A 13,220-nucleotide genomic window follows, 5' to 3' on the forward strand; every position below is an offset into this window, starting at 1 on the left:
AAGGTGAGCTGCTGAGGACCACGGTGCAGTGTGGGGATGAGGATGGTGGTGGGGAAGCAAACACTAACCAGTCTGGCAGGGGCCTCCTTCTGGAGGCCTTCAGCTAGCCACTGCCAGGCTCTGAATATCAGGCTAATTACCCAATTAGTTATTTCTTTGGTGCTATCTCTTTTAACAAGGGCTAGCATCATCTCTAGGTAAAGCTGGGCCACATCTGTGGTCAGCAGCATCGGGCAGCTTGCGTATCTCCTTTGCTGTGCCTGTCACCCCCCCGGGCCCCTGGGGAGGCCGGGCAGCTCCACCATCAGGGACCTGGCCCTCCCTGAGCACAGGCAGGGCGGCGGAGGCGTGGCGCCGGACGGAGCAGGCCTTGGCTCCCATAGTGGACAGACAGCCATGAGCAGTGACGCTGACTAAGGTGGCTGCTCAAATTCTTCTCTGGCTGCTGAAAGACAGCTGGAAATTCATCCCCGTAGGTGCACAGTGGGCAAGGGAGATCCCCCCCAACACCTCCCTCCTCTGTGGTTTTTACCGTGAGGGGTTGTACACTCAGCCAAGAAAGTGTCGCTTTCATCTCTTAAGATCCATGAGAAGGCAGAAGATTTTCTCAAAGGAAAACAACTCATCCAGCCGAGGCAGGTTTCTGCAAAGCCCTGGTGCTCTGTAAACAGATGGTAATCTCCTAGGAGGATTGCTTCACTGCAGTCTACAATACAGGCTCTCAATGCCAAGCTACTACAGCTTGGGATTTTATTTATTTATTATTATTTCCTTTAAGTCTACCTCTAAGAGGACCTGAGTTCACAGAGGGAAGGAGAAGGGCGGGGGGGACCATCTCCCATAGCATCTATCCCAACTGAATAGCTGTGTACCCACCACACCTACATGTGCAAACAGGAGGGTGGTGGTGCCAGGGGGCTGACCCTGCATGGAGGAACAAGGCAACCTCTGCATCTGTGCTTTTCTAAGCACTGATTTTGGCAATGCGAAGCTAGAAAAAAACTGCTTTGGAAATCACCTGGATAGGTTTTGTTGCATGCGCTGCTGGCCTGGTCCTCTGACTATCCAGAACAAGAGGGATGTGTACATATACATCCAGCCCTGCTCAGAAACCAGACCTCAGGAGAAAGGATGGGAGTAGGGGAGATGGGGCAAGACCACACAGTGACAATACGTACCTAAGCCAGACCACAGGCACCAGCCTGTTCCGTGCAAACAGAGATGGAAGAAGTGACAGAGGCTCCAGATTTCACGATAAGCCCAACCTGGTGGCCTGCCGATAAGCATGGGCCCGATGGACAGAAGATACAAATACTCCACCTTAGTTAGGTGGCTTTGTCTTCAGCACTTGCAGCTTCTGCATTTAGCTTTGAAGGCTGCAGCTTCAAGTGGCACGTAAGTGGTAAACTTCAACCATCTGCCTCAGGCTCTCATTCCAGAAGAAAGTAATGACACTTCCTTGTCACAGAGAACTTGTCTTTTTAATCGGGAATCCAGATGGTCTCAAGCCTGAGCAGCTAATTCCTCAGATAATTGACAACAATAACTTCAGGAGCTTGCTGCTGATGGGTTTCCAGCAGGCTGTTCCAGATCTGCTAGTATTTCCTTTCCATTTGATCCAGATATGTCCAGGTGAAAGACAAGGAATAGCCGAGGAATGAAGTCCATGTTTGAGGCTCTGCCTTTACCCTGAGCAGCTCAGATGCAGAGACCTCCAAGGACTATGCTTTGGTCACTTCTGTGTTCAGTCATGGTCTTCCAGGAAACGAGGCCAGATTTGGGTGATTATTCTGCTGCAAAGCTCACGTTAAAAGACTTTGCAGGAAAGGATGCTGTATGAGAAGCCAAGATGAAAACAGTTCAGCCCAGCGGATGTGTATGGTTTGAGAACAGGAAAGAAATTGAAAAGTTAAGGGGGAAAAAGAGCAACAAACCATTAGGAGCAAGGTCAGGAACTGAGACTTGATTTGAGGGTCAGAGATAGACGTAGAACAGCAGCCAATGCAACCATTTACTATTCTAGTAGCAAATGGGGAAGCTGCCTTAAAATGAGAAGTTCTCTACAGCCAATCCCGCAGGTTGATCCCAGCCCTGCTGACCACAGTCTTACTGAGGGAAGCCCTACTGCAACCCCTAAGATGCCTCAGATGGAGAGAACAAATGGCCCAATTGTCGACAGGTAGCCCTGGAGGCCACTTCCTCATGCCACCTGTAATGCCCTTTTCAGGCTCCGCCACAGCATCACCCTGAAGGTACACAGCCTCGCGCATGCACACAGAATGTGACACTGTTTTTGAGCCAGGACAGAGCAGACAGTCACCAGACTGGACTACCAGCTTGATGTCTACAGACATGTACTATGTTATCAGGAAAAAAGGATTAGGTCTCTAATAGCGAGACCTGGCAGATCTTAAAGCTCCTACCCCTTCTGCTAATAACAGACTGCAAACATCTGAGAACTGCTTTGCTTGGCTGCACTATGCTCCCACTTCTCTCTGTTCAGATAAGCAGCTCTTTGGGAAAGATGCTGCCTCTCACCATGTGCATCTGTGAAGTGCTCAGCAGCAGGGAACTCTGTCTCTTCAATTCATTGATGCTGCTTGTGGCCACAAGAACTTACACAGCCTCCTGCACTCCACTGCTCTCATTGCACAAGGCATCGCTGAAGCTATACCTTCGATCAGCATTGCATCATCTTCATGACTGAAGGTTTCTGGAGGCAACTGACAGCTCAGAAATCACCAGCCAAAATGCAGCTGAAGGAGTTTGGTTTTGTTCACAGAGCAATGAGACAGAGAAGTAACAATTAAATAATTAATTAAAGTTAGTCAAGAGCTTTGAAGATGAAAACTGTTGAACACTGAGCATTACTGTCCAGATTGTATTAGGAAAGACGAGTGCCAGATTTGAACAGTGGGTGGATGAGAATGCAATGTATCCTCTCTTAAGCAGACAGGCACACAGAGACCTCACATGGAGCCTAATTATTTCACTTACGCTCTAGAGTTCCCATAGTTCTTGTCTCTGCTGCTTTGCTTTGCAATACAACCCAGGACTCTGATTCACCACTCAGACTTTGCCATGGTGTAATCCTACAGATTTGAAAGGAGTTATCTTTCCTGATGTTTTGAATTTGTGCCACTCTGAGGTAGTAAAATCAGAATTCCACTACATCTATGCATGATCAGTAGTGGATTCTCAGATTTTACTTCAATATGTTTGGAGGTAAAAGGGACTGGTACTGAACAGTTGTTATTTTTCAATGACTTAATAAGAGATGCTCTTTCATTTTGATGTGAGCATGATCTATTAAGAAATTAAGTAGCATGTAATGTGTAAAACCTCTGCAAGTCCTTATAGCCCTCCATCCTCAGGCCTGATCTTTAGGGGGTTTCTTGTTCTCACCTGGAGATCTCAGCTAGGTCCAGCAGCTACTCCAGAGGTCTCCAGACCAGAGGCACTCGGTCAGCTTTGCTATCAGCTGTTGGTGTTGCTGAAGTCTCTGAAATTTCTTCGGCAGGTCCAGTGCCTAGAGCAACAGAACAAGATCCTGACAACACGGTGGAATTTCCTGAAGGATCAAGACAATTCCCACTCCGAATCAGATATCAAGGCCATCTACGATCAGTACATGAGCAAAATGAATCAAGAGATGAAGGCACTCAACTATGAGCAGGAAAATCTCGAGTCGGAGCTGACAAAGGTCCTGAGCACCATGGATAACTTTCGAAGCAAGTAGGTATATCCTGGTATATCCTTGCATATCCTTGGATGTGCAGGAGGGAATGGGTTTGCAAGGTACCGGTCAAACTGCGTGGACAAGGAGTAGCGTGGCACTGATTTAGCACAGCCAGCCTGTTATTCCGATTAAGAAACAGAACTGTGCATTTGAGAAGTTAGCTTCCTAGCCTCTTCCTAACTAGAGATGGAAGTAACCCATAGAAAGCAAATCATCAGGGCATCTGAGGAATGCCTCAGACTAGAGTACATCTCTGGGGAACAGTATTACCAGGAATGACAGCCAATAAAACAAAGAATTATTTATTCTCCAGACTGTTATCACAAACCAAAACTTCCTCCCAAAACTGTTTTATGGACCAGGCTACTTAGCATTAACAAACATCCCCTCCTTTCCCTCTTCTACCCACAAAATTTAAAGCAAAGTTCTGTTTTGACCAGGGAGTCAAATTCTTACCCAGAAAACCTCTGGACAGAAAATATGAAGGCAGCTGAAAGTTTAAGAGAGGACCAGCTGCAGAGCACTTATCGCTGCTTTTGTCAAGAGCTTCAAGATCTTCTGATAACATTTGAGATGCTCCGTGGCTCATTTAAGAAGACAATGCTTTCCTTATTATCGGTGTCATTTGCATACCGCACAGATGAATCCACAATTAGATACTTTCCCTTACAGTTACACCCATCTGCCTACACAGGCTCTCTGGAGCCTTCCGTGCTGATTTGTAGCGACGACCCACCTATGGGCACTGTCAAAACAGAACAACAATGCTAAGGGCCTACCCCTCCGCTGGCACTGATAGACATCGCTGTAATAATAGCCCAAACCTGTTCCTGATGAACAAAGTGATGCATAAATAATAACAGTGCCCTTCTCCAGAGAGTTTAGCCCAAGGATCTCAAAGCTCTTTGCAGACTTTGATTAAACCTGCTACTCAACATGTCTGCAAATTAGGGGAAGGACTGATACCTCCGCTTTACGGACAGGGTAACGGGGAGACAGCAGTTACATGGGGCGAGCTGGTGGCAGAGCAGGAAGAGGAGCTAAGAGTTTGGTTCTTGACCTTATGCTGAAATCATTATGCTCAGCATCTTTCCAGAACTGATGCGCTTATGTACAGATGCCTACAAATCCCTGAATTCCTCGTGGTGGGTGCCCATACTTCATTTGGATGTTGCTTTCACTAAAAGACTTGGAATCACTGATGCTTGCTTTGCTGACAGGTAGCCACCCTGAACTTGGATTTAAGCCATAAGAGGGATTGTGCCATTTAAACATTTTAGGAAAGGGAGTAAGACCTCAAGACCTCTCTGGGGCACTTGTTCTTCCTTGTACATCCCCTGGGAACCAATGGCTCCGTAGCCCTGCAGTTACAAGACAGACTCCTTGTTTTATTCCACGACAGTCAGGAAAACCCAGATAGGAAAATGGTCAGGCTGGTAGAGAAACATCAGATCAGTCACACGTATCTGCTCTCACAGTCTGTACTCTCATTTGTACTCAGTAATTACCTTATTAATTGCCCATGTCTGGCAATTTATTTTTATGAATTTATTTAAATGAATGTCTTCATTTATTTCTCAGCCCAGTTTCTTAAGGATAAGGGTGCTTAGGCAAACTGGCTGGCTGTGTGTTTCCCTCCTCGTTTCTGATCTTGGACAGTTTCAACCTAGTTGGACAAACGGGTAGACAAGACAGGTATGCTATATTGCTAGAAATTCAAAACCCATGACCGACAAGAGGAACAGGAGCACCCCCCCACCCCACTCACACAGGGGATAAGGACATAGCCATGCACAGGATCAGACAGCAGAGAATCCACACTGGGCACCAGTTTATGACTAGCACAACTATCGATCTTGGGAAAAGTTCCCGCTTTGTGGGACTACACAGCCACAGGAAAATAGCCTTTGGAAATGACGCTGCTCCTCCAAGCACTCTTCCTTCATTTACAAAGCCCTCCCGTTCCACTTTCTATTTGTGAGCTGCAAGGCACAAGCCCTGCCAGGGTGGCCTAAGCAGCAAATAAGCAAAACCCACCCTGTCATTGGGTGCTGCTAACACCCAAAGCCAGCACCGGTGGATTTCTGCGACAGTGACAATCCGCTGAACTGCTCCCGGCCACTGGTGATTCACAGGGAGAGAACTGCCGCTTCTGCTGAGCTTTCTCCAGGCAGCGATCCAACCCCGTCCTAACCCACACTGGCTCTGTTGAGTCCTGCAAGGCGACTGCCTCAGCCCAGTTGTTTTTCTGGAGCAAATGGTCTACTTAAACCATGCAAATTTTGGAGGCTTCCAGCTCCTGTGGAGGTTTCTTTTCCCAAGGGAAATATTTTTGGGGAAGCAAAAGGTAGTAACTCCGCTACCTTTTAATTGGGCATCTGCTTGTCCCTGCTGTGACACTCCAGACATAGCCATGCACGCAGTGGTGCCCAGGCCGGCTGCTGTCCAAGAGATCATAAGTGAATCTGCCTGTCAGTGCTCCTCGGGAAGGCCTAGATTTGTCTGTCTTTTCTGTTAAGGGATTGCTTTCCAAAAGACACATAGACTTAGCTAGCTGGGATGTTTCCACCTCCTCCAACTTCCTCAGGGTGCCATTGACCAGTGTCAGTTCTCCATTGTCACTGTTCCAAAGACAGAGGAGGATGGAGAAGGGACAAGGGAATAAGTTGAAGGCTGACACAGGGTCTCAAACCCTGCTTCTTTAGGAAATCAAGCTAAAAATCAAATACCAAAACGTACTCAAGTAGGGGTAACTGCCCAGGAGTGAAGCCTTTGCTTCAGTTCCCCACGCGTGATTTGCACATGCAAAGACCCATTTGAATGAGAAGGCAGGGAATTTTTGCATGTGCTGAGCAACTCTGGGGTGGGACTAGGAGAACACTGCAGGAAAATATAGGGTTGACAGCCTTTAGAGGGGCCACTACTGAGACCCAGGGATTATGATAGTCAAGCTTTCCCCCTGAAGATTGGTCAGTCAACGTACCTCTACCTTTGCAGTTGGTTTTCAGTGGTTTCAGTTGGTTTTCCCCCCTTTCCTTGCTCCACAAGAGAGACTGACTTAATTCTGTGCCACCAGGCTCAGATCTATCCCACCACTATATCATCACCCTAAGGCAGGCTTGGAGGTGTGTCCAGAGAGGAACGCAGCCTGCCTGAAATGCAGTTCAGCTCTGATTTTGCTTCACTGATTATGGAAGGAGCCCAAGGCGACCAGACGCCTGTCTCAAGTGCGGCTTAAGTGCATGAAGTGAGATAGGATGGATTTGTGCCTTAATGCATGATTGCTTGAGGATTACCTTTAAGGAGATAAATGCTGTAATGTGTTTGTGGAAGGCTCCATCCCCATGTGAGTCACCTCCCGGCCGCCACGTCCCTCCAGAGCCGTGCGGTGAGCATGTTTGGCTTGCTTGGCCTGCTCCCTTTCAGTCAGGAGCGTTGTTTGTTCCACACGCAGGATTATGTCAGCACCCGGCAATGTGCAAAGCTGCTTCAGCAGGCTGGGACAGACTGGGATTGGGCTGAGATGCCATGAGGATGAAGGAAGAGTGGCAGGCTGTAATTAAGCTCAGTACATAGTTACGGCAGCATGGCTAACATTCCAGCTGAAGAGCAGAAAAACCAGACAGGTAAATCTTGTTAACCACACTGCCTGGCCCTATAAAAGCAGGCAAGGAAAGGGTGAGTTTAACACCATGGGGATACCAAAGGGGAACCTTAGAAGTGCCTAACTGTAGAGCCTGTGACAATCAGATCCCTCCTGTGCCCTCACTATCTCCTCTGTGGAGGAAGCAATGGCTCCAAGGAACTGTTTTCAATATTCCAGGTCAGCTCCCAGACATGACCTACCCCCTTGCCCTGCAAAGCAGTCCCCTGTGCTGCACTCCCAGTGCTTTTTCCTCTTTCTGGTAAAAGTTTGTTCAGCAGCAGAGAAGGCTCCCTCCCGCTTGTAGCCAAAGTGACGACACCCCCAACTGTCAAACAACAGAGTATGGCTGTCATTCCTGATTTTATTATCATCGCTCTGTTAGGAGATGCCATTTTACCTCATTTGCAAAGATCTTTGCCCTCCAATTTGGTGACATCTGTAATGCTATGAGCACTTTAGGATAAGAGGAACCTGAGGTGTCATGGAAGTGCAAGGAAGCCAGGGCCTCCCTGACAGCACAACCTGCTCCAGTCTCAGCAAAAGAGCCAACGCTCCCATAGCGTGTCCTGCAGCACAGTGGGAGATACCAGACACCCATCACATAGTGCTTCTGGCCTCATGCACGGCAAACAAACCACCTACTGCTGATCACAGATCAGGCCCAAGAGACCCTGTGGTTTCCTGCTCAGATTGCTGCTTTCAGCAGCATCAGGGCAAGCCATACACTTGCCACAAGAGCTAACGAGGACTGTTGTGTTCCCTAAACTAGCTCTCGTGCCTGTTGCCAGCCTTTAGGAAACGTGTTTGCTTCAGACTAAGTCTTTGCCATCCTGGCCCTGCCATATCAAACCTGTTTTTAAGCACCTGCAGGGTTGGTTCCCTTGCTGGATGTTTAGCCATTAGGACTCCACCCTGTCCCATACGGTTTTTGTTACCTTCTGGTCTGTGGGCACTGTTTTCCACAATTGCTTTGCCATGTCTTCTGTTTCTTCACTAATCATGCTTACACTTAAGATAAGTTCTGATGTCAGTCCAGTTTTCTCTGATTTTACACAAGCAAAGCTTTCTCTGAAAAGAAGCCTCTCAGATTCTGAAAATTAACTGCTGAGGATACCTGAAAGAAACAGAAGAGAAAGGCTTAGGGTAAAAATCTGCAACACTTTGGGCATGCACCTGGCTTTCAGAGAGAACAACAACTCACCACACCACACTCTGCAGTGCCTGCTCTCTCTCTCTGTGGCAAATGTGAGGTAACCTGAGGTTGCTTAGCCCTCAAATTAAATTAGAGTTAGAGCTACCTCCTCTTACTCTGCTTTTTTTTTTTCAGTCTGAAAGTGCTAATGGTGTTACTATAGAGCAGCTGGCATGTGGCAGCTTGTTACCCTCCCTCTTGTCCAGATACCCATACCTACGAGATTTCTCTCCTGCTGTTATTTAGGGGCAGAGGACATCAAGTAGGTGGGACATCGTAGCAAAAGCAGAAAGCCTAGATGTCAGTGTTTTGGGGGACAGCAAGACAATGTTAAGCATCCCAGAGGCTTATGTGCAATTTCTGACAGCTTTTTTCCACTCTCTTTAGATATGAGGATGAAATTCGCCTCTGTAGTGGCATGGAATACACCTTCATGGAGCTCAAAAAGGTCAGTGGCAAGAAGAGTTTTTCATCTACATGGTCTGTACACCAGCTAGCCAGGAGCATAAGAGCCCTTGTACCACTGAGGTTTCACAGGGTAATAAGGTCTCGAAGACAACAGCGGAGTGGTGAACATGGTCACAATTTCAATAGGAAAAGTATAAGCAAGTCTGGGCCGCTTGTGGTTGCAGAAAAGCCCCGTGGCTCTTGGCAGAAGCACCTGGGGGTCAGGCAGTGCCTGTGTCCAACCACACTGCAATTGCACTGGCCAGACCTGGCCTGGAGAGGTTTGTACCCCAGACCCTCCGAGACAATACCTCTGTTCCCTGGCACGTTTTCTCACAGAATGACAGCACAGGTTGGAAAAGGCTGGAAATTGATAAAAGTGTTTGCTTTTGCTACCTGTTGTATGGCCACACCCTGCTTAAACATCCCGTCGCAGAAGTAGCTGCATTTGAATATCAGCTCAAATGGAAGGCGCTGAGCACAGTCTTTACATTAAAAAAAATCCAAGGTGCAGGAATGCAGGATATTATTAGACAGAGGAAATGTTCTCTGCAAATTATCATTATGGCTAATTGCATGTTTTCCCTGACACAGTCATCAGCCAGGAAGGGCAGTTCTGGTAACTTCTGTGGACAGCATCAGTTTTCAATAACCCCTGCTTTTTGTGGTGAACAAAAGATGAGTGGGTAAGGACCAGCCCTGCCTGCTTCCTTCTCCACCCTACCTATTTGAAACTTCTACCAAAGCTCTCACCCAAAAAAACAAAAAACAGAACAAAAAAAACAACTGCAGAGTTGAAGTCTCCACAAAGAAGCCTCCCTGCTTGTAGAGCATGAGAGCAATTTCACAAGTACCAGGTCATAAACAGCAAGCAACACTTGCTGGGGGCATGGGGGCAACACAAAAGACTACGAACCCAAAGACAAACTACTCATTAATTTACTTCAAACAAACTATTCATTAATACACTTTCCACCTGCAGGATTTAGATGCGAGTACCTTGCACAGAACTGAGCTGGAGGTAAAACTCAACGGGCTTCAGGAGCTGATGAATTTGAAGAAAACCGTCTACGAACAGGTAAAAACGCAATTGAGAGAGCAGCCTTGGCACATGTGCAAGCTTCTGTGGAAAAAAAAAAGCCTTTTTGCAGACATTTCCTATACAGAGAGGTCATTGTTCCCAATTTGCACCAAAATGAGAGCTTGCGCAGTAGAGCTGCATGGTGTTGCAGCCAACTACTAGATGAACGGCATAAAGCAGCATCTAATCAGCTAATCCCCTTCCCTTAAGGGAGCCAGCTCCATAAGAAGTTTGATCAGGATATTCCTTGTGCCCCACAGCTCCTGCAGGGAGGCTGCTCCAGCAGCCCTCCATCAGTCCCAAACCCCCCACCTAACCCCCCACTGGGCTGCATTTAGCCTCAGCTCCTAACCCCCACTGCCAGAGTTTGCCTCGAGACCTGGGGCAGGTGATGAGCGAGCCGAATGTTATTTTATTCAGATCCAGAGGAAAGGCTCACAACAAAACAGGACAAGCCACTGTGAACCTGGGTGAGGTGCTGAGTGCTGTCGTAACACAACCCAACGTACTCCATTTCCACTGGAAGGAGTACGCAGTCGGATATGATTTCACCACGGGGGGGGGGGGGGAAGGATACAGCGTCTGCAGGCCTTTGAACAAACCCAAAGGGCGCAGTGTGCCTGCATCTGCTCAAACCCGGTGATGTGATTTCAGGCACTTACTCAGAGCCTGTAAAATGTTACCGAGCAGGCTCAGCAGTGTTTGGGGAATACTAATGATTTGTCTGAATTCCACCAATACAAACAATTAAAGTGCTTGACAGAGGAATGTTATTACCCTTTGTGGGGAAACTGAGGCACAGAGAAGCAGAATGCCCTGCATAATGTCAGAAATACATTAGAACTCATGGCCTGCCTGCATCCAACCGTGAGGCCTTACTTCTCCAAAATTACTCCTGTTGCAAGGGAATTACAGGGGTAGTTGGAAATCAGCTCCTGCTGTGAATCCACACTCAACACCTCCTGCCCAGGCCCCCACTGAAGGCAACCCTCCCCCCCCCCGGGAGGCTGCTGTCTTCCTTTTGAGCTTATTTCTCCTAGGTCCCACACTGTTGTCCTCAGCAGCAGTCTACACTTCTTTTACAACTCACCCTTTATGCACAAAAATTACCCTCCACCTCTCTTTCTCTGCTTTCTCCTCTCCACAGTTGGTTTTCAGGTTAGTCATTTTCTCGCCCATGCCTGTTGCTTTGACTGACATCAATGTACAGGCACATATACCCAGCAGAGAAGTAAATGTGGGTGGGTAACTGCTTGACATCTTTGCTCGCAGTATGTTAGAGTGACTCAGAAGAGAACCCCAGCCTTGATCCTCATTAATAAATCACTACTTTGGGGGTGGGTTTTTGTTTGGTTTGGGTTTCGTTTTTTTGTTGGCAGAGGATGCTCAAGTCCTTGCAATACACATGCATTTTCTCATATAGGCATTAAAGTGCTCAAAGATTAACAAAGAAGCTCAAAGACTGGACAACAGTAAGGAAAAAATGCACCGATAATCCTGTTCTCTGGAAGAGTGGTGGGGTACTTCTCTATTATTCATGAATCTCTGCATCAGGGCGCCCTTTGTTTCCCCAGTCAGAGGCAGACAAGGCAAACAAGGTATACAGATGCTTCTCTAAGAGATTAGAGGCTGCTGCACAAAAGGGAAGAACAAAAACATCAAGATGAAAGCTAAGAGATGGGGAGAGACGTATGCAGGTCTCTTTCACAGTGGTGTAAATAAGAGGCAGCTACAGAGATGCTGATAAGAGGGAACCCTTGCAGGAGCAGACCGAGGCTGGGGGGAGCTGCCAAGTGAACGTGTACACCATCTGCTTGGCACCAAGGCAGCAAGCCCTGTCTTGTCTGCACACAAACCACCCAGGAGCGCAGTTTACAGGCATGGATTAAGGATCCTTTTTAGGTTCGCTGAGGGGAGTCTGCATACATCATTGTTAGACTTCTTTTTTGTAGAACTGTGACAAAGTCAGCCATCGAGAGCAAATACCCCAGTCAGTGATACTGCAGCCTGTGTGTGTATTTTTCTGACTCCCCAGGGCCGGTGTGAGTTTCTCCAGCATGAGAGCAGCTCTGGGGAGTGGAATAGGTCTGCCAGTGATAGATGTGTTCAGAGAAGGGGCCTCTTTCTCCCTTCTCTTATTAGAGAACACTTGCTGTATTCTCTTACAGCAAGTAGCTTTGTTGAATACTTGGTATCTCAGTCCTGTTCTCTCTTTGCCATTCAGGAACTCGAGGAGCTGCTGACAGAAATTAAGGACATTTCTGTTGTACTGGGAATTGACAACACATGCAAGCTCGATCTGAGCAGAATTGTGGAAGAAGTGAGGGCTCAGTATGAAGCCCTGGCTCTTCGGAGCTGGGAGGAGGCTGAAACCCTTACCAGGAGAAAGGTATTTGTCTCCTTATCTGATTGATACTGGGGAGAGGCAGGGAAAGAAGGAGAGAGATCAGCCTAGAAACTACAGGAATCAGCAAGATGTGGAGGGACAGACTACACCTGAGAATGGAGGGAGGGACAGTGCTAACCCAGGTCAGCTCCTCCTAATTCACATGTGTAAATTAGGAGTTGAGTTTCATTGCCCAAGACTCTTCACACCGTCAGTGGAGAAAGGCAAGGACATCTCCCAGTGGCAACCTGGCCCACCTAAGATGCAGCAAATGATCTTCCACTGGTGCCCTCTCCAAAGAGAGGGAGCAAGAACATGGTTAACAACGGACAGTGAGCTCTGTGCCTGGCGCAGCTACGGCCAGAAGACAATAGGAGAATGAGCCCTAAATCCTTCCACACACCTGGTATTTTTCCCCATTTAGGTGTTTCTCCCCAGGGACAGTGAGAATCCTCCCAGATTCCTTTGCTATAGCAGAGGAAGAACAAATAACCCACTCTTCCATCTCCCCTGCAGCTGAACGAAGGAAACACCCAGTCAGCCACCTATGGAGGTCACCTCCTTGACAGCCGACGGGAGATTGCAGACCTAAACATACAAATCCAGAAGCTGAGGTCCTGCATCGTGTCCCAGAAAAGCCAGGTGTGTCCTGGGGTGGGTGACAAAACTCTAATATGCAGGTCTGAAACTACAACACACCTAACACCTCCACCACCTTCCTTCCCTTTG

General features: G+C 47.7%; 1 protein-coding gene and 1 long non-coding RNA gene across 4 annotated transcripts in view; one reads left to right on the forward strand and one right to left on the reverse strand.

The window, feature by feature from the left end:
- LOC308184004 (keratin, type II cytoskeletal 80-like) overlaps positions 1–13,220 on the forward strand; it is a 28,967-nt gene that overhangs the window by 13,603 nt on the left and 2,144 nt on the right. For all 3 annotated transcript variants that reach the window (XM_080570668.1, XM_080570666.1, XM_080570667.1), the window contains 5 exons: positions 3,521–3,735; positions 8,965–9,025; positions 10,007–10,102; positions 12,330–12,494; positions 13,008–13,133. In XM_080570668.1, the coding sequence (XP_080426794.1) occupies positions 3,521–3,735; positions 8,965–9,025; positions 10,007–10,102; positions 12,330–12,494; positions 13,008–13,133 (663 nt within the window). The remainder of the gene's footprint in view (positions 1–3,520; positions 3,736–8,964; positions 9,026–10,006; positions 10,103–12,329; positions 12,495–13,007; positions 13,134–13,220) is intronic.
- Positions 5–8,466, reverse strand: LOC308184023. Its single transcript, XR_013942550.1, has 4 exons — positions 7,036–8,466; positions 3,406–3,529; positions 1,179–3,092; positions 5–661 (listed from the first exon to the last, which is right to left on the reverse strand). It is a non-coding gene; the product is annotated as an uncharacterized lncRNA (long non-coding RNA).

The sequence above is a fragment of the Anser brachyrhynchus genome (genome assembly GCF_964034855.1).
Source record: "Anser brachyrhynchus genome assembly, chromosome: 29".
In the NCBI taxonomy this organism is placed as follows: domain Eukaryota; kingdom Metazoa; phylum Chordata; class Aves; order Anseriformes; family Anatidae; genus Anser; species Anser brachyrhynchus.